Source organism: Pundamilia nyererei, unplaced genomic scaffold (assembly GCF_000239375.1).
Source record: "Pundamilia nyererei isolate P.nyererei 1_Seehausen unplaced genomic scaffold, PunNye1.0 scaffold00091, whole genome shotgun sequence".
NCBI lineage: Eukaryota > Metazoa > Chordata > Actinopteri > Cichliformes > Cichlidae > Pundamilia > Pundamilia nyererei.
In genome coordinates, this window is record NW_005187492.1 from 432723 (window position 1) to 457781 (window position 25059).

The 25059-nt window shown below is 41.5% G+C and overlaps 2 protein-coding genes across 12 annotated transcripts in view; both read left to right on the forward strand.

Moving 5' to 3' along the window:
- The window catches only part of picalmb (phosphatidylinositol binding clathrin assembly protein b), a 21397-nt gene extending 14858 nt beyond the window's left edge, over nt 1-6539 (forward strand). For 4 of the 9 annotated variants that reach the window (XM_005739293.1, XM_005739296.1, XM_005739298.1 and 1 more), the window contains 9 exons: nt 188-280; nt 513-623; nt 2232-2348; nt 2456-2486; nt 2627-2726; nt 3696-3755; nt 4125-4229; nt 4618-4723; nt 6146-6539. In XM_005739293.1, the coding sequence (XP_005739350.1) occupies nt 188-280; nt 513-623; nt 2232-2348; nt 2456-2486; nt 2627-2726; nt 3696-3755; nt 4125-4229; nt 4618-4710 (710 nt within the window). In that variant the 3' untranslated portion in view covers nt 4711-4723; nt 6146-6539. The remainder of the gene's footprint in view (nt 1-187; nt 281-512; nt 624-2231; nt 2349-2455; nt 2487-2626; nt 2727-3695; nt 3756-4124; nt 4230-4617; nt 4724-6145) is intronic. The other 5 variants (XM_005739297.1, XM_005739299.1, XM_013912485.1 and 2 more) reach the window with 2 other exon arrangements.
- A 2916-nt stretch (nt 6540-9455) lies between these two features.
- sytl2b (synaptotagmin-like 2b) overlaps nt 9456-25059 on the forward strand; it is a 17422-nt gene continuing 1818 nt past the window's right edge. Inside the window, exons 1-19 of one of the 3 annotated variants that reach the window (XM_005739303.1) lie at nt 9456-9526; nt 10806-10958; nt 12413-12576; nt 12883-12994; nt 13983-14031; nt 14126-14228; nt 14315-14720; nt 14802-15007; nt 16400-18889; nt 20145-20258; nt 20340-20390; nt 20684-20778; nt 20870-20986; nt 21963-22132; nt 22609-22711; nt 22812-22973; nt 23165-23249; nt 24630-24732; nt 24823-25028. In XM_005739303.1, coding sequence (XP_005739360.1) covers nt 9480-9526; nt 10806-10958; nt 12413-12576; nt 12883-12994; nt 13983-14031; nt 14126-14228; nt 14315-14720; nt 14802-15007; nt 16400-18889; nt 20145-20258; nt 20340-20390; nt 20684-20778; nt 20870-20986; nt 21963-22132; nt 22609-22711; nt 22812-22973; nt 23165-23249; nt 24630-24732; nt 24823-25028 — 4936 coding nt within the window. In that variant the 5' untranslated portion in view covers nt 9456-9479. Of the gene's footprint in view, nt 9625-10805; nt 10959-12412; nt 12577-12882; nt 12995-13982; nt 14032-14125; nt 14229-14314; nt 14721-14801; nt 15008-16399; nt 18890-20144; nt 20259-20339; nt 20391-20683; nt 20779-20869; nt 20987-21962; nt 22133-22608; nt 22712-22811; nt 22974-23164; nt 23250-24629; nt 24733-24822; nt 25029-25059 lie in introns of all 3 variants that reach the window. The other 2 variants (XM_005739305.2, XM_005739304.1) reach the window with 2 other exon arrangements.

Consider the following 25059-nt stretch of genomic DNA (forward strand, 5'->3'; position numbering starts at 1 on the left):
TTAATTTCTCTATCGAGTAAAAGTTATATCGCGATACATATCGTTATCGTTCTATCGCCCAGCTCTAGTCTTTCTTTATGTAATATTGCTGTCACTTCCTCCATGTCTCTCGGCCTGGCCTTGAAATACTTTCTTTCTTCCTGTCTTTCTTTTCTTTGTGTTCTTCTTGCTTCCTGTGGCGTGTCAGACTCCTTCTGTGGTCCAGTGTCCATTGCCCAGCACCTCCCACATCAGGCTCCCTTCCCCACTGAGCCCTCTTCTGTAGCAGGTCTATTCAGAGGTAGAGTACTGAAGGCATCTCTCTGCCTCATTCATCAGTAGATCAATGCTTTTTTTTTTTCCCATCCTGTAGAGGAAGCTGTGTTATTCTGCTCTCTGTTCAAATGTCTAGAATTTCTGTAGTTAGAAGTGCTGGTGCAGAAACCTTGGGTCCAGGCCGTGGTCAGTTTTTAGAGTATTTCTCATCTTGTAACTGTGTAACTACAGCACTCTTCTCTTTCATCTCTCTGAAGGATACTCAACACCACAGGCCCCTCCACAGCCATCAGCGGGGGGACTGCAAGTGGACTTTGAGTCAGTTTTTGGAGCCAAAGCCACAGGCAGCAGTAGCCTCAATTCTGATGGTAAGGATTTCACATTCAAGTGAACTGGCAATACCAGTACCATAGCTTTTTGTCTCTTAGTAAGGCAGACAGTGCTTAATTATAGTTTGCAGATGATGGATCAAAAACAGTCCTTCACTTAGCTGAAGAAAGTTGGGTTTTTTTTCCTCACGAAAAGGGGGAGGAAATATCTGAAAGATAGTGGACCACATTAATGTTTTGTTTTTTTCTACCATTTATTTTAGCTGTAGTAGCTTGAAGAAAAACAGCGAAATCTTGCTATTTAGAACTGCACTAAGTCATGTTATTTGCTTTAGATAGCTGTGTCTGGTCCTGACGTCAGATGCAGCTGAAACACCTGCAGCTCTCAGCCCCATCTTGCAAGTCGCCAATGCAGGAACATACTGTTGTTTTTCTTCTGGGTTATTTTTACCCCACACTGTCTGTGTGTCTGCAAGCAGCCAAAAAACTGCATATAGTGAAGAAACTGACAGATGATAGACCTCAAATCAGAGTTAGGCTAAGAAAAATTTTCACTCGTAGTATTTTGGTGGGTATAATTGATTTTAAGAAGTGTTTTAAACACTGATAACTTACTGAATGTGCAGAATTTCAATGATGAAATAACAAATTCAATCTCTTCAAATCATCTGTTTGAACAGAGAATGAAAACAGTTTCCAGAAAACCCTGAAAGGATTAGAGAGTGATTATCAATGCACTCTAAACAAAAATGGCACCTTTGTTTTATAAGAAGGAATAAACCACATAACATACAGACCATTATATCCTTTTCATTTATATAATCAGTCCGAAACAGGCACACACCTCTAGCACTTATTGGTGTTTTTTTCTTTTTGAATCGCTCAAGAAGAAAAAACCCACTATTTCACACGTTGTTAGTGGTTACTTTAATTTCTTTAAAGCAGATGCTGCTAACATAATATGTTTTGCTTGGGGGAGAAAACTGCAGAACTCGTAATTGGCATTGTAAACTGTTTTGGTTCGCCCTTTTCTGCCCTCATAGCGCTGTTTTTGGCCCAAACAAGCAACTGTTTTCTTTTCTTTCTTTTTCAAAATCTCTAAATGTCACTTGAAGCTATCTGGCAACACCAAACTGCAGAGAAACATCATATTAATTAGCTACTAGCTGGTGCCATACCGCTGGCAGCTGACGCCAAGGTGTGCATGGAAAAGAGGATAAAGGGACCCTGATCACGGCTGCTGAATACTTGTTAGTTCTGGTATAACACAAGTGTTGCAGGAACTTTAATGATTTCAGATGTTGTCAGCTGTGGCCATATCTTTTTTTCCAGGAATTGGAAAACTGAGCTAAAGGGCTGAAAACAAAAATCCAAATGAATTAAAGTGTCTTTTTTTTTTCTTTTCTTTTTTTTAATAACACTGGAGGTACGTTAGTCGCATTTGTAGTAATTTTATGTTTACTAGATTAACGAAAAAGGTAATACTGTGTCAGCTGGCACAGAAGGATTAAAATTCATGAAAAATAGAATTTATAATAAGAAAATAAGCCCCAGTTCTAAGTGTTTGTTACGGACGGTCTTTGTCATTGTTACATTGTGACGAATATCTTTTCTTTTCTGAGCCAGTCCTCTGTTCTGTCTTGTCAGATATTACTGGGGGTATCCTGAAACCGACTCTTGCCGGCTCTAACCAGCCGTCCAATCAGCAGCCAGAGAAGTTGGTGTCAGATGACCTTGACTCCTCCCTGGCCAACCTTGTGGGCAGTGAGTGTGATGCTTTGCTTTTAGCTGCTCTAATTAAAGCACGTGTTCATTAAAGGGGGGGGAAACATTTGCAGGCTAACAGCTGCTCGTTGTATTTCCTTTTTCAGACCTCGGCATTGGAAATGGCACGATGAAGAAGTAAGTGATGCTTCGTCGCTCTGTGTGTGTGTGTGCGTGTGTGTGTGCGTGTGTGTGTGTATGCGCACGTGCGCTTCAGCGGCTCTGTGCTCTCGGGCCACTTAAGGGCTGGTGCTAACATTGGCTGTGTTAATCCGCAGTGACATCCACTGGAGCCAGCCAGGGGAGAAGAGGATGACCGGCGGCACCAACTGGCAGCCCAAGGCGGCGCCAACTACGACCTGGAACCCTGTCTCCATGGTGACACAAACAAACTTTTCACTGCAGATTTTTTGCTCTTATTCTGCTGTCAAATAGAGAGCTGACATGAAACCAGAACATCTGGGTTCTCTTACATAAACTCAAAATCTGTTACTAATTACATCCATAGCTATAAACAGAACCTTGGAACAGGTACTGGTGCTTTAAACAGTCTATAACTGTCTGTAGTCAGATACACACATATATATATTTTGACAGTTTTGGTAATTTGGTTCTGCACAACAGCTTAATGGGTTTGAAGTAAAGTGATGAGGCTGTGATTGAAGGGCAAGTCCTCAGCTTTTAATCACGGTTTTAACGAATTAAGTCCATTTTTAATAGGTTCAGAGTAATTGGACAAATTAACATAAAGATATGGGCATTATTTGAAATACTTTGATGCTAAATCAAGCAAAATGCTGAGTTTCCTCCCTTGAGATGCATCGTCAGGTCTTTACCACAGCCACATTAATACAATACTTGTGTTAAGCTCCTTGAATTAAAGCTGAAAGTCTGCACTTCAATCAAATGTTGATTGCTTTATTTCAAACCCATTGTTGAGGTGAATCAAAATTACAGCAGTGTAAAGCTATGTTGTTCAGGATTCTTTTAATGAACGTTTCGCACAATCAGTGGAGCTTAACAAGCCCTGGAGGGCTTTAGATGGCAGACATTAGTGCTGGAAAACAAAGAGTTGCTGCACGTTATTGTCGTGGGAGTAGAGGTTTTTATCTGCTCATAAAGTAACCATCGTTTAATTTTGTCAAAGCCTCAAAGGTTTCCATTTGTTGCGCTCCATATTTTGCAATATGAAAAGTAAAGAATCAGCGTGCACTGACAAGGAGGAGGTAATTAAAAAGGAGCTAGACCAGCTGTTGAGTCGCGACCTTTGTACCCCTGTCACCGTGGCTGTCACATTTAATGTTGTTGCCTTGCCTTGTCTTACCTGACCTGTTTGTGTCTCCTCAGCCTCCGTCGATCATGGCCTTCCCTGCCACCACACCCACAGGCATGATGGGATATGGCATGGTAAGTACGTGTGAAGCTTCTGTAAAACTCATTTCGTTTGAAGTGTGAAAGAAAAATAAGCTGGATATCCATTCAGGAAGTTGTCAAATCAGCTTGTTAGATAAATATTTCCCGTGCTCTTTATCACTTGGAGAATTAATTAAATGCACTTAAAGTGGGTCAAGTGACTCATTGTTTGCTGATGTAAATATTCTCAAGGCTGATAAGTAAAGTGAGAGGTGAGTTCTCAGTAGTTTTTATTTAATTCAGTCTATAAATATTAATATTCAGTTTTCATCAGCAGATAGATCTGAGAGATTCAGGATGATGTGATTGTGTTGTTTGTGCTCACTACTGACCCCTCTGAAATTGATGTTTAACTTGCTGCAGCCTCCACAAATGGGCTCTATGGGGATGATGAATCCGCCCACCATGATGTACTCCCAGCCGGTCATGAGGCCACCCAACCCCTTTAGCTCTGTGTCTAGTGCTCAGGTGGGTGCACGTTAGTTTGCTCCGGGTTGATGCACAGTAAAGTTTGCACAGTTATCAGGTTGAGTAAACTGGTGTATCCATTGTGCTGTGATGTGCACCATGATTAGTCACTGTAAGTTTTGTTGTCAGTGTGATATTGCTGAGGATGATGACAGTTTTAACAAATGAACCCTTCACTCTGTAGAGCTGAATGGGACAAAAACTGTGAATCATCTCCCTTGTTTTGACTCCCTGTTCCAAAAAAAAAAGCCTTTTTTCTTTTTTTTTAATTAACCCTTCTCTCATACATCACAGCTTCTCCAGACTAATCTCATCCCTCCTTCAGTCTCTGTACTGACTCTGACTTCTCCTCTGGTCCTCCTACCTCCTGTATTTCTCCCTGAAATAGCCCTCTGCAGCCTCTAGTCCTTCCAGCCAGAGTCCTCTCCGAGCCCCTGGACAGGACCCGTTTGCACACCTCTCTCTCAAGGATTTCTTGTAGAGCATCTCTTTAGGTACATCATGCTCTTTGCTTGTGGATGCACCTGCATGCTTTGCATGTCCAGTTATCCATTTGTTTAATTTGTATTCAGTATAAATCCATCTGATTAGATGTATTGCTTTTTACTAATGTTAACATGGTGTTGCTCAGATTGCTTGCCTTATTGACAGATTTAGCCATACTCATTCTAACCCCTAGTTCATCCACTATCACCACATGTTGCTCAAACCTGTTTTCTCTGAACTGTGTAGACATTGGTGAACTAACAGCATGTTTGCTAAGCTCTGACCTAACATATATATACTAATGATAAATGTCTCATTTTGCTATCAGAAACCTACGTAAGCAGTAGCTGCTAATGAAGCTAATGTTATATCCATGTATTAGAGAAATTAAATTAATCATCATGATCCAAATAGTGTTATTTTTATTTTATGTGAGAAACAAACATTGTGTTTGAAATGATGGCGTTAGCAGATAGCGTAATAGAAATTAACAACTATGTGGGATTTAGCCACTAATCTGAATTTCACAGTTGTCAGACTAATTTCCATCAAGTTTCTATTATTGTAGTGTAACCGCACTAATTAATAGTGGACCTAATTCTGTTAACTACTGTAGCTTAAATTAGGAGAAGTTCAACGCTGCTAACAATTTCTGTACCTTTTTTGTTTGTTTTTGTACTCTGGAAGTCTAAAAACAACAAGTCCTGCCCTTAAGAAACACTTCAGCATAAATTTGAATGCTCTTTGTATTCATGGTGCTGTCGTTGGCGAATGTGCTCATGAACAGGCTGGTTCATGGTTAACAGTGTTAAGACTCCTAGATATGAAGATTTTGGGTTAATTTAAGGTCCCAGTCACATAGGCCTAGAGACTAATCAGTAACAACCTGGATAAAGAAATATTCATCCCCCGACCATTTGGCAAGTGGTTGTTGTTAGTTGCAAGATGAAACTGGTTGCCAATCTCCTTTCGATTGCTTTGGTAACTTGCAGTTTGGATGAAAGATGCTGCTCCTGGATTCAACAGTAAGGCAAAAGTTGTGAATGGTCTGTTTCCAGTTTGTCACATTTCCCAGTTTGACTTCCACTGGGTGAGCAGTTGACAGCTCAGGATCTACCATCCAAACTACAGATGACCATGGCAATCTGTCAGTGATCGACGCAAGGAGGGGTTTTTTGGAGCAGCACCCTCTTTTCAACAGATTTCACCTAGCAAACTTCAGCAACCACTTGGGTTTTCCCAAGCAGCCAGTCATCAACTGGTCTTAAGGGCCTATGCGACTGGACCTAAGAGAGAATGCTCCTCTCTTACTTGTTATCACTGCCAGGATATATCAGTGTAAGGTTTTGACTGTTAACAGTTCCTGGACTGGATTATGTCTGCAGGCATTTTAGTGAGTTTCTAACATTGTGCATGACCTTTTCTTGCAGATGCAGTTCATGTAATTTGAAGGAAGTGACTCTTGGAAGATGAAAGCACCCAAGCAGCAAAACTTTGTCCTCGTTGCAGTCTTCAGAGAAACATTCACACAATGGTGCAGCGACTGTCAGAAACCATGCTAACAATGTCCAGATGACGTTTGGCGATAGCTCACACCCATTATTCTATAACTTGTCCGAGACGTCGAGTGATGCTGCTGTCTAACCCACCCACCCCTTAAGAGGACTCCTTATCCGTTTTACAGTGTAATCTGTAAAGATAGTTTTGGGTGCTGAGAAACTTAAATGTTGATGTATTTGGACATGCTGTGGTTGGATATAAAGGGTTGATGTTCAGAGGGGAGGGAGTGGAAGGGAAAGTAGAGCAGTCCTTCCCTTTCTTGATCCAGTCTCCTTCCCTTTCTTGATCCAGTCATCAGTCATCTATTCCCTACGGTTATTTAACTGTCACTAAGTAGTGATGCTAATGACGTTTACACCTGTTTAGTTTTTGTCTTTTTTACCGTGTTTACAGTAGACATTCCTTGTGTGTTGTTTGTATTTATTTATGATTATTGGTTTAAGATTGGGGGGGAAAAAATAATAATAATGTAAAAACTACAGAACACGTGGGAGTGCTTCAGCATTAAACAAGGATCTCAGACTATCATTAAGAGATAGAGTTAAAAAAAAATAGCTATTATATAAATGACACCTATTAAGCGGAATGATAGAGCACTAAATATTCTTTTTGTGTTAAGAAAATTTTCTACTAGGTGAAGGACTTCACAGTCCCCGTTGTAATTAAAGTGCAGGGGTTAGAGTACAAGTCAGTTAACAGTATATAGTTGATTCTGTGCCTAGGGTTTTACTTTGCAATGGATCAGTTTTTCTGACTAGTTGGGAAAAAAACAACAAAAAAACAAAAAAATAACACACTTCATCCACGAATCTGAGGCGTCGCACTGGGTGGTGGGCTCCATTTGCTTTAAGCTTGGCATGCCATTGACTCACTGACTGTAATCAAGGCTGCCTTTACTCTGAATGTGAACGAGTTGTCTTCATGTTGCACACATCTTTCCACGCTGCAGTTCCTCAGTGAGAGGGGGCGGGGGTGGGAGGGCGGATGGCGCGTCCAGTGGAGGGGAAAAGAGTCGCAGATTAGTTGTAAATTAATTGTATAAAAGATCCCGAGGGCAGGGTGGCAGAGGAGACGCACTGTTGATCGGTGCTCTGTGTATATAAAACCTGACTGTTCTTTGAACGCAAACGTTGAAAGATGTATGAAATATGAAAGCAATTCAATCAAATTTGACTCTACCTAAGTTTGATTCAGGATATTCTCTGCGTTTGTCTCCGCAGATGTTTTCTTTATGTAATTAGAACGTGTAGCAGACAATGACTGAAGTCTTTTCTTTTCTTTTTCAAATAAAGAGCAGCTTCCACAAACTCTTGTTTATGTTTTGCTAGTTAATAGTTGAAGCGGTTTACCTGATAGCACTGAATTATAGCACGTTTTCACACAACAGGCTGTCACTAAATTACGTGCTGAATCTTGTGTGGGCGCAGTGTGTTCCAAGAAGTTTTTCGGCTTTAGTGAGTGAAAATCAGGTATTTTAATTGGCTCTAATTAGCAAAAACACATGTTAGCGCTTTATGGTTGTATCACTGGCCTTTCATCCAATATGCTCACATCTGGCTCCAAAAAAATCAATCTTTCATATATAGTCTATACTTAAATCATAGTAACATACTAATAGAAACAAATTTACTCTCCAGTTTGACTGTCTTTCAACCCTTAAGTCTAATCGGAAGATATTAAAAGAATTTGTAGCTTTTGACATTTAATTTTTATGTTGATCACACCTTGCAGGGTTGGGAGATTATTTTTCCAGTTCTGCTCAGTATAAATTTGAATCTCTGTGAACTCATTGGTGTGGCTTTGGGGAAAATGAATTGCTCACCCATGCTGTAGTAGGATTGGGATGCTACATCACTATTTGTGGGATATCCTGATCTCAACTGGGAGGCCAATTTGAGTCTGCTGAATATGGTTTCTTGTAGGATTAAGGGTTAAACACTGCAGATTAGCATCTGTCCTGTGAAACCTCATGTCCCTAGTAGTTATCATTAATTCCTAAAGTCTATTTTAGTAGGTTTATAAAAAGATCCACACTTCTAAAGGTTTTGTGAAGAAGAGAATTTAACATTGAGACTATAATGGGTTTTTTATTCCGGGTTGTAAACACGCTCATTAGAAGTCTGTGGACATCAACTTGCTTCTGAAGCCAGTCAACAAATGGCCATTCAGTAAATTGCTGCTTGGGATGAGGGAGAGGGCTTGATGAGTTAAACACAAGGCCATCAAACAGGAAAGCTGAGTAGTGATCCTACGTGAGGCTGATTTTTAGACCACATGTATACACCCTCAGCTGCTCTGATGGAAGGCACTTAAAACAGAGGGGAGAGTGTTTCCTTTATGGGTTTCTGTCTACTTTATCTTTAAGATCAGAGACTCACCTGAAGGATCTTATCCAGCAGATGACATCCTGCTTTAGTAGACAACATAGTCACATGGTTACTAACCAGTTGCCAAAGATTTTTAAGGTCTTTGGTTCAGGACAGTTGTTTTGTTTTTTGCTGTAGGGGTCACAAGACGGTTAAATGATAAAGGGAAAAATATTCCGTAGACTAAGGTTTAATTTGCTGACTAGAGAAGTCAGAGTCTAAAATGTATTAGACCTAAATAAAATCAGCACAATTCATGAGCTATTCAAATATAAAACCTATAACAGGATATTTGTGCAGCTTATGTCACAGTTCACTTTCCAACCGTTTTTATTTGTGCTCTTCCTAAGCTGAAAACATGAAACCAGGAAGGACTCAGGTGTTGAAACTGTGGCTGTGCCCTGAAACCACATCAGGGTCACCGTGGGAATATTTATGGTCTGCTTACTCCAAATAATTTCACAGCATTCAGAGTGCAGGCGGAAGGGAAAACAGTGCCTTGCTGTAAGCTTGTATTTGAGGTTTGGGCTGTCCTAGAGCCTCGCCTGCCCGTGAGGATGCTCACACCCTTTTGTCAAACAGACCGATGATGTCAACGTGTGTAAACTGGAGACACCTGCTGGACACTACCTGGCATTACACCACTGACTGCATAATTCATTTATATTTAAGTGTTAGATCAGTTAAAATTAAAGCTTGAACTTGACATGAAACACCCAGACATTCATAAATAAAAATTAATATTTATATAGTTACTGAAAGTCAAATTAAAAACTGCAGCTCATGCTCATCAGATCCTCCCCATGCACGCGCTCTGAGTCCGCCCCCTCCCACGCGCATGTCCGGAGATCCGGCGCATCCAGCAGCAGGAGACCTGTGGAGGAGGTAAAAACTTTATTTCCCGTGTGATTCTCTTTTTTTGTAAAACATGAAGATGGGAAAGACAGAAGCGGGCTGTGAGAAGTCCTCAGGTGTCCTATAAGGTAGGCAAATATAAAACACAAACAAACCATGTTTTACACTTGTTGAGTTTGAAGTGGAAAGAAAGGAAGTGACACTCTCTGGAGATTTAAGGTAAACCTCTGCCACTCACGTTAATAGGTTAACATGAGACTTCTCAGGTGTGCTTCATTTAAAACCATTTTTTACTCTATGAAACGTTCATGTGCTTAAGTTTGCTCAGCCAAAGAAAACTTTTGCGTCCGCCCTGTTGCTGGTTATCTCTGAAGGAATCATCAGCTGCACAAAGACCAGACGATTCCTCGCGTTACTGTCCAGATGTCAAAGTTTAGTGTTAAAGTATCAGCATCTCTTTCGCTTGATGAACTTTTTTATATAAAAAAGAGCACACCAGCTAAAGTTTAGCACCACTGATAGAATATTTTTTCCTCAGGCACCCTTATTACTCTAAACATAATTTGGGTACTTATTAGAGTAACAGTAAATACGTGCCTGTGGCTCATTAATATATATGACTTGCTTATATCAATAGCATCAGTGTGTAAGCAGCTGTTCCCGTGGTTAACGAGCTGCTTACTTTCCAACCTGACCTCCTTCTTCAAAAAAGTTCCCATATTCAATATCCAGAAATTCACTGTGTGAACTTCTATAAGATGTGACTATGAAACTACATACAAGCCAAAAAATAACAGGAGCCCCTGATTTGATCTTTAATATTGATGGTTTTGTAGGTTTAACCTTCTGTGTAAACCTTGTTAAACCTCCATCAGTCACATGATAGAACCATAAGCAGTGCACTAGAAGTTTAAAGCAGCTTAAGGCAGCTATATACTTGGGTAAAGTAGAAAATATAGGAGCTACAGCTTTAACAATAACTCCTTTAATGGAATTATTTTCATTGCTTTAAATACTGGACCGGCTTCTGGTTTAAATTGGAAAAAATGGGCTCCACGTCACTCTTAATGAGAAGCCTGCTGTATAGAGGGGTAGCTGCATAGACAGTGACCACCCTCATTAACTTCTAATGCAAACCCAGTCATTTTGTTCTATAAGCAGACCTGAAATATTAAAGAAACCACTTAGATCAGAGAAGAGCTTCTAGGTGTCACTGCTGGTAGTCCTTCAAGGGGTAAAGAGTTAAGGGTACAGCTCTAAACTTTGAGAACTTTACAGGATCTGAATTAACTGCTGTATACTTTGACAGAACCAGCAACCGTTTCCACACCTGTCCACTGAGAAAAGCAGGAGAAGGAACCATGATAGACCTGAGCCACCTGACGGAGGAGGAGCAGGCGATGATCATGACGGTGCTGAAGAGGGATGCTGAACTGAAGAAGGCAGAGGAGGAGAGAGTCAGGTTGAAACTTGAGTCTCAGTCACGTATGACGATATGAAGTCATATTTTTGGGCGTCCTTTAAGCCACTGTTTACTCGCGTGTCGCTGCTTGGCTCTGTTCTTGACATGCGCTGAGACATTTTGGGCTGACTCTTAAGTTAATGTCATGTTGTTGAGCTAATGTCATTTTATTGATTTAATAAGAACTCCCAAGTCCCTCTGTCACCCGTTCTGTGAGAAGAGGCCTTTGTCGGATCGTCAAAATAATATTTGTCTGCTCATAATCCAATAACACAGTAACAGCTTGGCTGGACACAGACGCTGCCTCCATAGCTGAGAAACCTCAATGTGAGATGAGCAATTAGATTACAGCCAAGTCCACACGTGGGAGAGGATCATGCTGGTCTGATGGACAGGAATAGAAACCCTTAAAGGCCTCAGTGATGGGAGATGCATCAAGAGTGTCGAACGTGATGGGGAAACGAAGTTTAATTTGGTCATATCTTTTTAGGACTTTTAAAACAATTGACATCTGCTGTTTCCCTGTCGTCTTAGCACCTTCGGGCGGGGTCAGAACTTCCTCACTGTGCATATTCAGGGTGTGTGAAGACAAACAAGAAGCTCACATCTTCTCTGGCCTCTCCCATGTCCTGAAACAAAAGTGCACACTTCGTCTTTCAAATTGCAACCATGCGTGCAAACTATCAAAAATCCCCGATGCTGTGTAGCCTGTTTTGATTTCATTTTCAAAAATCGAGAATGCCATCAAACAGCGTGCTTTTTGTTGTGGCCTTAATGCAATTGGCCGGCCTGACTTTTTCCATCAGCGGGGGGCTGAATGCTCACTGTGTCTCGGCCAGTCTAGTGTAAAAGGATTAAGCCAACAGTCTGTAATAATGTGCTACCCTTTTTTCACATGACCACCGAGTTCCTCTGTGAAGGAGGAAAGATGAGTTGGAGCAGTCAGCTCAAGGCGGAGGAATTTTTTTGTTCCCTCTTTGATTCAATTTAAAGTTGATGGAAATGTTTTCCGAATTCCTGCACAGTAAAATCAGAAGCTTATCATTAGCTTAAGCTTAAATCTGAAAAATGCTTCACACGATTAAAAACACAAAAGAGAATTTGTGTTATGTTGATTGCATTGTGAACACCTTTAAAAGATTTTTGGGAGTTTGTCTGTCCTTTCTGCGCTCTCGGCTTTGTATTTCACCCCATATTTGCAGGTTAGTCCTGCTCAAAGTGAATTAAAATGGTGTCAGATTTTTCATTCAGTGCAACCGAAAGCGAGCATTGTCTCGCTTTTGCTCTTTTTTGTGTCTGTAGCCATTCAGCAAGACGTGCCACTCAGCTAGGATTAACACACTGCATAAAAGAACTAGAAATTATACAGAAAAAACCTCTCCACTTGAGCGTTTTCACTTCATCTCTTCTCTTTTGTGTATGTCTATTTTATTCTTTTTATTATATCCTAACAGGAAACTGGAGGACATAGTAAACAATACCTCCCAGTCTGACGCTAAACTGAAGTACCTGACAGGAGAGTGGTTTTACGAGGCCAAGTCACGCAGACACAGGGACAAGATCCACGGCTCGGAAATCATTCTGGCTTCCATGAAACAAGGAAAAGCGGCTAGTTTAGGTCTGCTCATTCTGCACTGTTCGCTAAGAGTTTTAAATGCACATTTCGTGCTCAGGGGAAAAAAACTTTTCCTCTTTTTGACCACAGCACCCTGTTATCACAACAGAGGCAAGTACAGATTTTACTGATCTGCTGGATTTAAATGTTTTAGCCTTTCGGAGGTAAAGACATGCAGAGTGCTGAGGTCAGAAATGAGGCCAGGAAAGAATTCCCTCTCAACGTGTGGTGAAAATCAGAATTATTCTGCTTCATCAACCTGGACAGTGTTGTTATTCACAGACTTTTCCAAACCTCTCTCTCCTGCAGATGGTTCTCTTAGACTTGACAGACCCAAGGTCGCGAGCAGTCGAGCTTCAGACATTGTTCCTCCACTGAAACCTGCCAGACAGCTGGAAGCAGAGCAGCCACAGCAGATTAGGTAAGCAGTTGTTTCCTATAGTGCTGTGCAATACTGCAAATGTTATTATGTCAACACAAAAAGGTTCAGGCATTTCTCATGTTTGAGGTCTATTCAATGATGTCCAAAACAAACTGTATATAAAAAAAATAACAAGTATTGATCCTGCCGTGCTAATATCGATCTGATACCAGTACCAGCTTCACTGTGACTCGAGAAACAGACCGCGAAGGATGCGTTCACATGTAACGCTACCAGACACTGATATTATCACTTGAGGCTGAACCAGCTCTGTTTATCTCTCTCGTCACCCTGTCAGTGTGAATATGTACTCGGAGTCTTGTGACTCAGCCTATGTAAACATAGGTGGTGCTGACAAGGAATACATCTGTTTTATAGCCAGGCAGCGGCTACTGTACCTTCTGGGCAAAGTGTTTAACTCGATAAAACTCTCAGAGCAATTACTCCGATTGGGACATTACGAGATGTTGTTGTTATGTTTGAAATTAAGTTAAAAAAATGTCAGGATCGTCCTATCCTGTGGTTCTAATTTGAATGAGAAGATTGTTTTTTATTGTAAGACCTTTTGTTAATATAAGACTGGATTAGTCACACAGTTGACTGTGTAGTGAAGTCACTTTGTGCCACACATTCAGCACACTTCTGTTATAGTGCAGTCAATATTTGACTTAGCCCCTCTCAGGTATTTGCACTCTGACAGTGTTGGTTTGCAGTGCATTTATTTCCCATTGCTTCGTTACATCACATGAGATTTAAACGCAGTTAAATGAATTGCATTAGATTAATTTAATTCAGCCACAACATAAACATGTCGCAAGTGTTGTCTCATATGTTTGCTCCTTTGATGTTTGGGTGGTTTGGATGGGCAGACATCTTTTGCTTCTTTAATGTCATTACTCTTTACTGTCGCGAGTCCCAGTCATGCACGGTGTTGTTTACATATTAGATTAAAAATACACCCATTTTTTTTTTTATTCTTTTTTCCCAGTGATGCAGAAAAAGAGAATCAAAGTTCAGGGATTCGCTCCCCGAGAATGGTACGTGTTGAAAAACAGGCTGGACTTTCTTTTTTCCTTTTCTTTTTTCCTGTTGTAGAGTTAACAGCGCATTTCATTCTTTTCTGTCTTCAAGCCGAGGCATAACCCTTTTAACCGTGCTTCCCTTGTTGTTGTTGAGCCTCCTGAAAATAATCATTACCTGTCAGCCAGTCGAGACCAGGAGTCACTGGAGACAGGTCTGAACTGAAATTTGAACATACAGATCTTTGCGGGGCTATCTGAGGGTATCCCGCAGTGAGCCTCTTATCTTTTCTGTCCTCAGAGCCCGTCTCTCCACTGAAGAATCACCCAGCAGGTGAGGCCAATCAGACATCAGAGGGCTCCTCTGTAGGTTTTAGGCCAGTGCCAAAGAAGAGGACCTTTCTCTCCAGACGTCCTCTCAGTCCGTCTGAAAGCAACGGCCTGGGGTTGGATGCTCAGCCGGGGTCAGCGGGGATTATTCCTACACCACGACGGAGGCTGCAGCGGGGATCCAGCGGGAGCTCTAATCAGTCTGGCCTGAAGAGCCAAGATGAAATGCCTCAAAGAAGTGCAGTGTCTAATCAGGTAGCCCGGTCATCCACATCTGCAGATGAAAACTCCTTGCAGTCACTGTGTGACAACTCTCAGGTTTCCTCCAGTTCAAGTCTGGAAAGACAGAGAAACCCAGCTTCTATAACAAGAGACAGGTCAGTGGGAAACTTATACTGGGAACCTGTAATTAAACGTTTGCATCCTTCCACTGTAACTCACAACCTGTATATTTTCAGAGTGTCCAGATGCACAAGAAGTGATGCGTCCACTGAGACGGGACCGTCGCAGAGGAGTGAAGAACGAGATGACCAACCTCAAAGAGAGCTTCCACCTTTGAATTTTGTCACGCTGCCTACTACCAACATTCAGGACAAAGAAAACAACAGCCGTGTGGGGCCAGCGATGAGGCAGGAGGAGCTGAGTTTGCCCCAAAACATTGTGGGTAAGTTCAGTAACAAGGTACGACAGGGCAGGGCTTTCAGGCATGTATTCCTCTTTCAAGGATTGGAGGAGATAAAAAGAGGTGAAAGTTTAAAAAAAATGAATAAAATCAGAGAAAAGCCTGAAAAACTGACATTTTTTGGGGGAAAATATTGTTTTTTCATTCTTCATCTTTTATTTATCTTGTGACCCCGAGTGTATCTTCCATTCTGGTATTCTCCTCTGTTTGTCTGCTACTTTATTTTCCCCCACTTCAGCCAATGTCCAAAAATTTAACAGAAGATAATATATCGTAATTCCAGCAAATCCAATTTAACTCCACTGTGGACGACTATCTAACATACTGATTTGTAGCAAGTATAATAAACACAATATTCACCATTTGAATATTTAAGTACTAAGATTCAAGAATGAGCTCTAAACCATAATTAGGAAAATAAGATTATCTGAATGTATTGGGCAATAAAACAAATATAAGACACAATTAAAAGGGGCGATCGCCTGAATGAAAAATCGAGGGTTTGCTAAGGTCAGCAAGTTTTATCACCCTCTTAAAATGTTGTTAAAATGTTTTACTTTAGACTAAATATGAAATCACACTGCCATCAATATAGCAACACCGCAAAGTTATACTGCTATATGAGGTCCATTTCCCCTTCAGGGTCATCTTATTTTCCGCCTCTGCAAGCTTCCAGCACTCCTACAGTACGCAAGCACTCCTCATGCACTCACACATCTGTGATTTCACCAGAAATTTAACCTCAAATTCAGGTTTAAGGTGACCCGACATTCATGCCGGCGATCATCACCGGTGAAGGAGAGTCTAAACTTGAAGGCGACACATCAAATTAGGAGCTTATCTGAGAGAGAGTCAGTGTTTTGCTTTGTTTTTCACATTTTCTCTACTGTGTGCTGTGAATTTAGTGAGTCAATGTTGAACTCTCCTGTAATGTACCAGGGCAGCCGAAGGAGAACATTGCACCGGCTTATAACACATAAAAGAAAGAGACAAATTCGGCTCCCACCAACTTAAAGATGAGAAATTTGAAGGTCAGAACCTTTGGGGGCCTTTAAACTTAACTTAATGTGTCAAAACTTCAGGAGATCCAGCAAGCATCACAGTGACAAGTGATTAGAACTTGACTTCTGTAGAGTGACTTTAAAAACACAGGAGTGCTGGAATAAGTCCAGAGGTGAACAAGGAGAAGACCTTGAAGGGCAGAGAGCTGAAATTGAAGTCAGAAATGCTTTTTCCTCAGTGGGTTGTAGCGCTCTTTGGTCACACCTTGTACACTAATACTGTTTTATTTATTCATTAAATTGATGTTGTAATCCCGCCGCTTATTGAAGTAAAGCCAAGTATCTAATTCTATTTCCCCACGTTGCTTTTTAGATCCAGATCTCCCTGTATCCTATGATCTCAACTTCGTTGATAAGTCTCATCAGCAAACCCAGAGGTCAAATCATGCAAATGTGTTTAAGCTATCCACTCAGGCCACCAGTCCCACTGGTGAGGATGAGGAATCCATTGCAAAGGTGCTGGAGTGGTTCAGCCGCAGCACGGACAGCAGCGATTGGCTAAATTCAGACGATCCAGTGGTTACAAAGAGCCCTGACAAACATGTGGAAGTTAGTAGATTAAGAGCTGAGGATTTATTGTCGAAAGATGCTGTGGATATGATAAGTGACGGGAAAAAGGAAACGCTTGAAACAAAGAGGAATCATTTGCAAAGACAGATCAACAATGACAAAGAGCTTAGAGCCGCTGACAGAAGAGGCAGCAAGGAAGTGATTGAATCACAAGAGGAGGTGAAGACGGGTACCAGAGAGAGAATGCATTCACAAGATGTGAAAGACGATGCCGATGAAAGCCAACCACCTAAAATATCTCATCTGAAGTCGTTCTGGGAGAAAAGCAATACAGGCCCTAAAATACTCATTGGGAAGTCGGTCTCGTCTGGCGACAAAGGTCAAAAATCCGCTCAGCTGACGACAGAGAAAAGGTCTGATATGGCGTTGGTTCCTGGAATATACAGCGGGAATGAGATTTATGATAAATACGCTTCAAATCCAAGTGATGAAAGAGAGCAGCAGCTGCTAATCACTACAGATGTAGGAGAGAGTGTTCATTTAAATAACCACCAGCAAGCAGACAATCTGGTGATTAATTTGCCCCAAGAGGGTAATGATGATTCAACATACAAGTCAGATTATTTGATGTTGCTGTCCAGTGAGAGAAGAGGTTCAGATGCTGAGGTTTTTTGCACAACAAGAGCACCGGCAAGGACGGCCATCAGTCCAGAGTCTGAGAGCATCTCTTTAATCAAACCTGACAGCTTTTCTGAACCAAGAGAAGTCCTGCTGCCAGAAGAGCTCTCAAAAAGTCTCCCCGTGTCTCAGCTGGATACAGACCTTCTAACAAGGGCCAGCCTGGATTCTGAGAAGCTCTGTTTAACCAGAAACAATGTGTACATGGACTATAAGCAACCTGGGAATGATGTGCAGATCACCACGAAAGCACAAATTCAAAGAGGTTCAGGTGAGGATAAAAGCATTCATTCGAGCATGTCTCCAAAAAGAAAAGAGGACTCATCCAATAAAGACAGGACTAACAGTCCTCATCTAAATAGGCAGGCGTTGCAAAACCAAGAAAGCACTGCAGAGCGAATAAAGCAGCTCAAATCCTTCTGGGAGCAGGAGAGGAACAAGCCCATGTTTTATACCGGCAAACCTAGAGCTTTCGGAGATGGTAAGGTGGCTCGTGGAGCAAATCAGGCGAAACTGAATAAAAGATTCACAAAATCAGAATATGACCTGAGGTCAATTGGCAATGAGTCAGGCAGTGACGATGAAAACTATGACAAAAATCATCAAAATTTTTCTATTATGCCACTGAATCAGAGAATAGACAAGCTGTCTCCGAGCCTCGGCACAAGCCGGGCCCAGTTTAACACTCTACGCGAGTTCTGGGATGAGGCCACATCAGACTCCAAGGGATCATTTTCCTTTGACAAACCCAAAAGCCCCAAAAGGAAAGAGGGAACAAGTGCCCAGCTGTCGTCTCAGGACGTAAAGGTTGTTGATCCAGAGATTTACAGACTATCCTCTGCTGTCGAGAAAACAAGACCAGCCGTGATGAAATCATCTCCACCTCCTCTGAATCGATCAAAGTCGCCACATGACAGACAGACGGGCTCTGGGTCCAGAGCACTGGGTGATGGCAAAAACAACCCACCTAATTATAACTCAACTGAGTCAGGCCAACAAAGATTGTCCAGAAAGAGCTCAAAAGATTCCAACAGAGAGGAGAAAACTTCAAAACCACAAAACAGCTCAGGAAAAGAGAGTCGTATTCCTAAGAGCAGAAAAGACAGCTTTGGTTGTTCGAGCAGTCGGGGTAATTCTATGCGCCGCGCCACCAGCATGTTCGCTTTGAGCATTCCCGATGAAAAAGATCAAAGCAAACTGAAAATGGATGTCAGCCCTGTTCACTCTCAGAGCAGAAAGCAAAGGCAGAACCCTGAGAAAGCTATAGTGCCGAGACGATCAGAGGAAACGGAGGCTCTGACTCCACGAGCACGCGCCTTTGTTCCTAGAGACTACCGGCACTACCTGGGGATGACGGATAAGACCAGCGTCCACACCTCACTCGCTCCGGCCGTGAAGGACGAGGGGTCAGAGGGCAAATCTGGGTATGAACTGGATCTGACTGGGCCGGTGAGGGCCAGCACACCGGTTAGCTCTGAGGAGCGATACAGCAGGAAGGTCAACAAGATGAGTCAACGCCCCCTGTGGGCAAACTACAGCAGCTCAGACACTGGCCAGGAGTCCTCTGTGAGCAGCACGTCAGAAACCTGGTCCAACTCGAGAAACAGTTCAAATCGTAAGCACCAGTTTTCAATCTGATGTTTTTACTTTCTACTGCAACTCAAAACAAGAACTTCTCTCTAAAATACATGTCGTCATAAAGTTGTTTTTTTTTCCCTTCAGCTACAGTTATGCTTGAGAAAATAGTGGTTGAACAGTGCACTGCAACTGCTATGACCTTGTGATATCGTTACCTTTTGAAATGGGTCATTTGAATAGCCCAGACAGAGACTGTCTATAAGTAGAATACAACCAGCAGTCCCTGCTTCAGAGAGACGCATCGCAGACCAGGTGTGCTCATGTAAATTACAGTAAATCCAAGGTGGCCCGGGATTGTTTGAAGATGGATTATCCTCGCGTCAGGTGATCTGTAGCAACCTATGGGTGACATCTGCAAATAGTACCAGTGGGTTGCTGGAAACATTTAAAGAAATTGAAATGAATTAGTTTGCATAAAATAAACCAGAAAATAAATAAACGAGCATCCCTCCCATTCATCGCAAATATCAATCTAATTTTTTTCAACAGCTGTTTTGTGTAGGTCGTACTCCTGTGTGTACACTCCGATACAGTTTGTCATCATGGCTTGGATCCAGCTGTGTCCTTGACATTGTGTCCGTGTCGGGTTATCTGTGTTGGCAACAGCAAATCTCAGTAAACAGACTGTGTACCTGCAGTCAGCTGTCTGTGTTTAATTTGTGGGCTGGGTAACTTAATTAAAAAGCAAAAACAAAACAACATTTCACCAACAGTAGTTTTATAGTGCTATATAGTATTCTTCAAACCTCAAACCTTGAATTGTTTAAAGGTTAATTTCTTTTCTTTTGCATTTTCATTATTACCTCATTGTAAACCTCAAACTTCAAATACTTCGATTTTCATTTGTGGATTCAAAGTAAATGGAGCTGCAATAATCAGCTGATCAAAAGCTGTTTCATAATCAGCTGTCAAAGATTAGCAGATTAGCCTCTTGTCTTTGCATTGCAATGCCGTTAACCGAAAAACACTGTAGTGGGATACTGTGATTGCCATTTTTCACATGCTTCTGGGTTTTTTTTCCTAGAACAGTTTAAAAATATTTCAGACTATTTATCATTCAAATAAGAATAGATAAACCTTATTTATACCTTTTTGTCAAGTCTAAAAGTTTCCTCCACGCATCCAGGATCCAGACGACAGCCATTAATCGGTGCCCTTAATTTGCTTCATGGTGCTTTCTCAGCTTTCAAGACCATTAATCAGTTAATCAGACCGTTTTCCGCTGATTGCAGGTGAAAATGATGACTGTGACCCAAATCCTGTAAGGAAAGCACTGCGGCGAGCAGAAGCACGGCCCAAAAGTCTGGCTAAAAGTATGGAGGATATCACCGCATCATTATCACCACGTGAGCACGTTCTCAATGCTAAAGCCCGAATCTTCCATATGTAGACACAATTTGAGATGACTGTAATTCTGTTTCTCCAAGGACAAGAAAGAAGACAGGACTCAACTTCTGACCTCAGGCGCGTTAACGATGGTAGAAACTGCCTTTTTCCTTTCAGAAAGGATTTTATTGCCAAATGTTGAGCAGATTTACAACATTAGGAACTTTATGCGAGACATGATAGACAAATACTTATCTTATTTTATCCTTCTGAGAACCAAGGGAAAAAAGTATCTCTCAGTTTAACTTTTTCTCTGATTTTTGTGTCTACTACAGAGGACATGCATAATTAGGCTGGGTCTCCGGAGGATATACATTTTCTTGCGATCATAACGGAAATTTAATCAGTATTTTAATCTTCTGCTTCCCAACTAACCACGCTCTAGCTTCTGTTATCGCATCACCCTCCTCGGCCTTATTTTCGGATCCAGACCACCTGAAGAAGATGAGCAAATCAGTTCCTTCATTCTTACAGAAGGAGGTAAAATGACTTCTTGCATCTTTTAGTCCTGTAGAAAAAAGCCTGCACTGCATCTTCGAGCACAGAGCTTTGTTTGCTGTCTGTGTTGTAGGATCCTGGCGAAACCACTGACTCCACCTGCGAGGACAGTTACCCCCGAGAAAGACTAATAATGGGCAGCTCAATGTCTAACCTCACCATCTCTTCTGGCAGGCCGTCTGTGTCTTCTGTATGTTTATACACAGCAGAATGCATCACTTTGCATGCGCATTTTTCCCATTCACTTATCTCTCACTTTAACTGCGCTGCTTCTTGGCTTTAAGCTGAACTAGAGAAACCTTTTTCCACAACAAAAGCTTTAAATTAACAATACAGGTGTACTGAAGGCTGCATTCCACTTAGCATTCATGCTATTGCTGGCACAGCCGCCAACATGTCGTGGCCTACAGTGATACACTGACCTCATTCTTTTGTAAACTTTGTTTAATATGAGCATTAATCATCAGTTTTCTTATACTTTGAATATTATGTGAAGTAGAATATCTCCAGTTGTATTGATACTGACATAAATAAATGTTTCTACCACCACTGCCCCCATGTCGGGATGACAGCCAGAATCAGAAAGATCCCAAAGCTGCCAAGCATCTGTGCACTGCACCTCAGCTGAACAGTGGGAGGCTAACCAGACGTGAGCAGATGTGCATTAGCTAAACAAAGTTGGTCTTCGGCCAAATCTTCATTAGTGAACACTTTTAATCAAGCGTAAATTTAAATTTTGTTGTGATTTTACCACTTCTCAGGCCTTAGGAAGCTCCAGTGAGCCCTGGAGCAACAAATACTGAAATGCTGAGTGAGATATGAGGTTTGTCAAGTAGGGCTTCTTTTTTTTTAAGCTTATCCATAGAGATGATTTTAAAGGAGAAAACTGATAGCTCTAAAAGAAATTTGAATCCTCCCCACACCTTAGTGCAGTTCACAGCAACTTTCCAGCGCTAAGGTTTGTAGCACTGATCAGGTCAAAGTATAAGAAAAGTGCACTAACAAGAACTCTGGTCACTGTTTGTACCTCACACATTCCTTCTCCGTCTGTACCTGCTGCACAATAAAACTCAATAACCAAAAGCTCAAACATGCATGCATCAGACCGTCTTCTGCTTTGTTTTATAATAAACAATGTTTATCTTCATGTTTGCGTATGCTTTCAGCTAAGTGGAAGTGTGATGACCATGTACAGTGCAGACTTTGCAAATGTGGAGGTCCAGGGAAGCATCCAGTTCTCCATCAACTACGTCCAGCGGCTCAGAGAGTTTCACATTTTTGTGGCCGAGTGCCGAGACTTGGCTGCTGTAGACCCGAAAAGGGGCCGCTCAGATCCGTGAGTGCTACTTCCATACTAGATTATAAACCAATGAAAGGAAACGTGATATTCCTGCATCATGTTTTCACCTGTCCCCACCAAAAAAGGACTCCAGGTTTCTTTTAAGTCACTGTAAAATAATAATGAGGGGCATATACAGAGTATTGATTGTATATAAGAGATGGCTGTAGCCACTATAGCACTAGCATTTACCTGCAATATAGCAAAGTGGCAAGGTCAGAACAGCAGTGCATGTGGTTCATGATGTTTCCTCCGCTTTCACTAGAAACTTGAAGTATAAGAAAGTTTTGTTTTTTTTCTTAACTTATTGTATTTATCCATTTCTACTATATTCTGTCACCATATCACACAAAAACGAATAAGTTATTATTCATTTTAGCACTGTGTATAAAGCAGAAAGCCCATTTTTGGCCACTAACTGTGACTACTTCCTCCATATATTCTGTAAGATTTGCTTTCTTTTTCTTTTTAAGGTATGTCAAGAGCTACCTGGCGCCCGATAAAGCTAATCTCGGAAAGAGGAAAACATCGGTAAAAAAGAAGACGTTAAACCCGACTTTTAACGAGATCCTCAGAGTAAGAATATGTGGATATTTTACCAACACACAAATATTCCCACACCGTAATTCTTGCCTGACAGCAAATAAAAGCGCCCTGCTCTTTCCTATCCTCCCAGTATCGAGTTCGCATGGAGTATCTCAGGACCCAGACACTCATTCTTTCTGTTTGGCATCATGACACGTTTGGCAAGAACAGTTTCCTGGGCGAGGTAGACGTGGAGCTGTCTAAGTGGGACTTTGACCACACCCAGATGAACTACTTAGCCCTGAAAGCCAGGGTAAGAAAAAAGATAAACACGCACAAAGGCTTCTTTATCTGCGACATTGTTTTCTCATCGCATAACGGCGGTTTATCTGGAGAATGTGGTCCGTCCGCTCATTTATTTTCCAGAGTCTTGTTTGAGTTGGTTATATCAGATGTCACATGATGAAGTTTTTGGGTGTTTATGTAATGTCTCCCGTGTCTTAGACGACGCCCACGCTAGCGCCATCAAATGACCGAGGAGAGATGAAACTAGCCATACGTTTCCTGCCACAGATCATCCACAGCGAAGGTCTGCAAGTAATCCTCCTCTGTTTTTTATATTAGATTAGAAGTATTGTTTACAGTAGCACAGCAGCCTCTCTCACCTGTTTGTCAAAGCTTCTGTTATTCTGACATAGAGCCAATCAGAAGAAAGTCGGGTTAAAGGGAGACGTGTTAAAAAAGACTTGTGTAACACCCTGTCCTCACATACATGGGTATTTTTCTTTGCATTTTGACTTTTGAAAAACTTTTTTTGGCTGAAGATTTTCATACTCTGCATTTCCTTCTGTGCGAGGAAACAGATTTTGTCCTATAACGTCAAAGGCATGTGCCTATTTTCCTTTTCTGACATCAGACTGCACAACACATCATTTGTTTTATATGAGGCGATTTCCTGCAGTAGCAGACAAAGGCAAGATTTTAATATCTGCAGTTGCATGAATAGAATATGGATGTCAGTGTTTCTCCTGATGTTTAGGAGAAGTTGAACCTCACTCTTGATTCAAATGTAAAACTCAAGCCTTCCGCTTGGCTTCTGATTGGCCAAGATTTCTACATCACCAAATGCTTGACGTTTTTAATCTGGATGGAGATATTTTTCACAGTGCTTCAGTTTTTTCTTAAAATGATGAAAGTTGACACCTGCCCATCTAAAAACAAACAAACCATGTAATGTGAACGATAAATAAGAATTATTTTGAACTTTTAATCATGTATGAGTATAAAGGTGGAGTTCTTAAGGAACTCTTTCTTTTGAGTGACCTAGCCAAAGTTTGGACTTAAATCTGATTGGTGTGACCTTAAAAGCCTTTTCATGCTTTAAAACCTTCAACTGTGGCTTGCTTAAAACAATTCTGCAAAGACGAACGAGCCTGAATTCCTCCACAGTGATATGAAAGGCTTATTACCAGTTATCACAAACGCTCGATTGCAGTTCTTGCTGACACGGGTGCCAGAACTAGTTATTAGATTTAGGGGTGTAATTACTTTGCCAGGTAGGTTGGTAAACTCGCCCAGAAGGGTGATGACAATATCCCATCAGCCTTTTGCAGCAGAGGAGTAAAAACTGCATATTGTATTTCCTTGGGTGATATTTGTCTAATATTTAAAATGTGTTTGATCTGAAACGTTTAACAAATATGACAAATATGCAACAAACCAAAGAAATCGTGCACAGTAAATACTTTTTCACAGCACTATAGCTGACTATCACTGTACAAAGTGTGTGCAAGAATCAACCTAGATTACCAGTTAAATAAAAGCAGGAAAGAAAAGCATCATTTAAATCCAGTAAAAAAATGTTATGTATTAACCTCCCTTACTGCAGTATGTTTTAGTTTTTAAGTTCAGTCTTATACTTGTGTAGAAATACCAGAGTCATAAAAATGTAATGTCATTTTCTTCAAAGGTGTAGCTAAAGACAGTTGCAGCACTGGAGAGATTCACATTTGGGTGAAAGAATGCAAGAACCTGCCTCTAATCAGGGCTACCATCGACCCATATGTAAAGTGGTATGCACAGCTGATTCATCTCAAGTTAGTCGTTTAAGGGGTTCTTCTGTATTAGTCACGACATGTTTTCTTCTGCCCGCTCATTTGAAGCTTCGTCCTGCCAGACACGAGCAGGAAAAGTCGCCAGAAGACGCGTGTGCTGCGGAGGACGGTGGATCCGGTGTTTAACCACACGATGGTGTATGATGGCATCAGAGAGGCTGATCTAACAGAGGCATGCGTGGAGCTCACTGTGTGGGACCGAGACAGGCTCGCAAGCAACCTGCTGGGGGGCCTGAGGCTGGGGACTGGAACAGGTAGGCTACTGATGGAAGAAGTACTTATGAA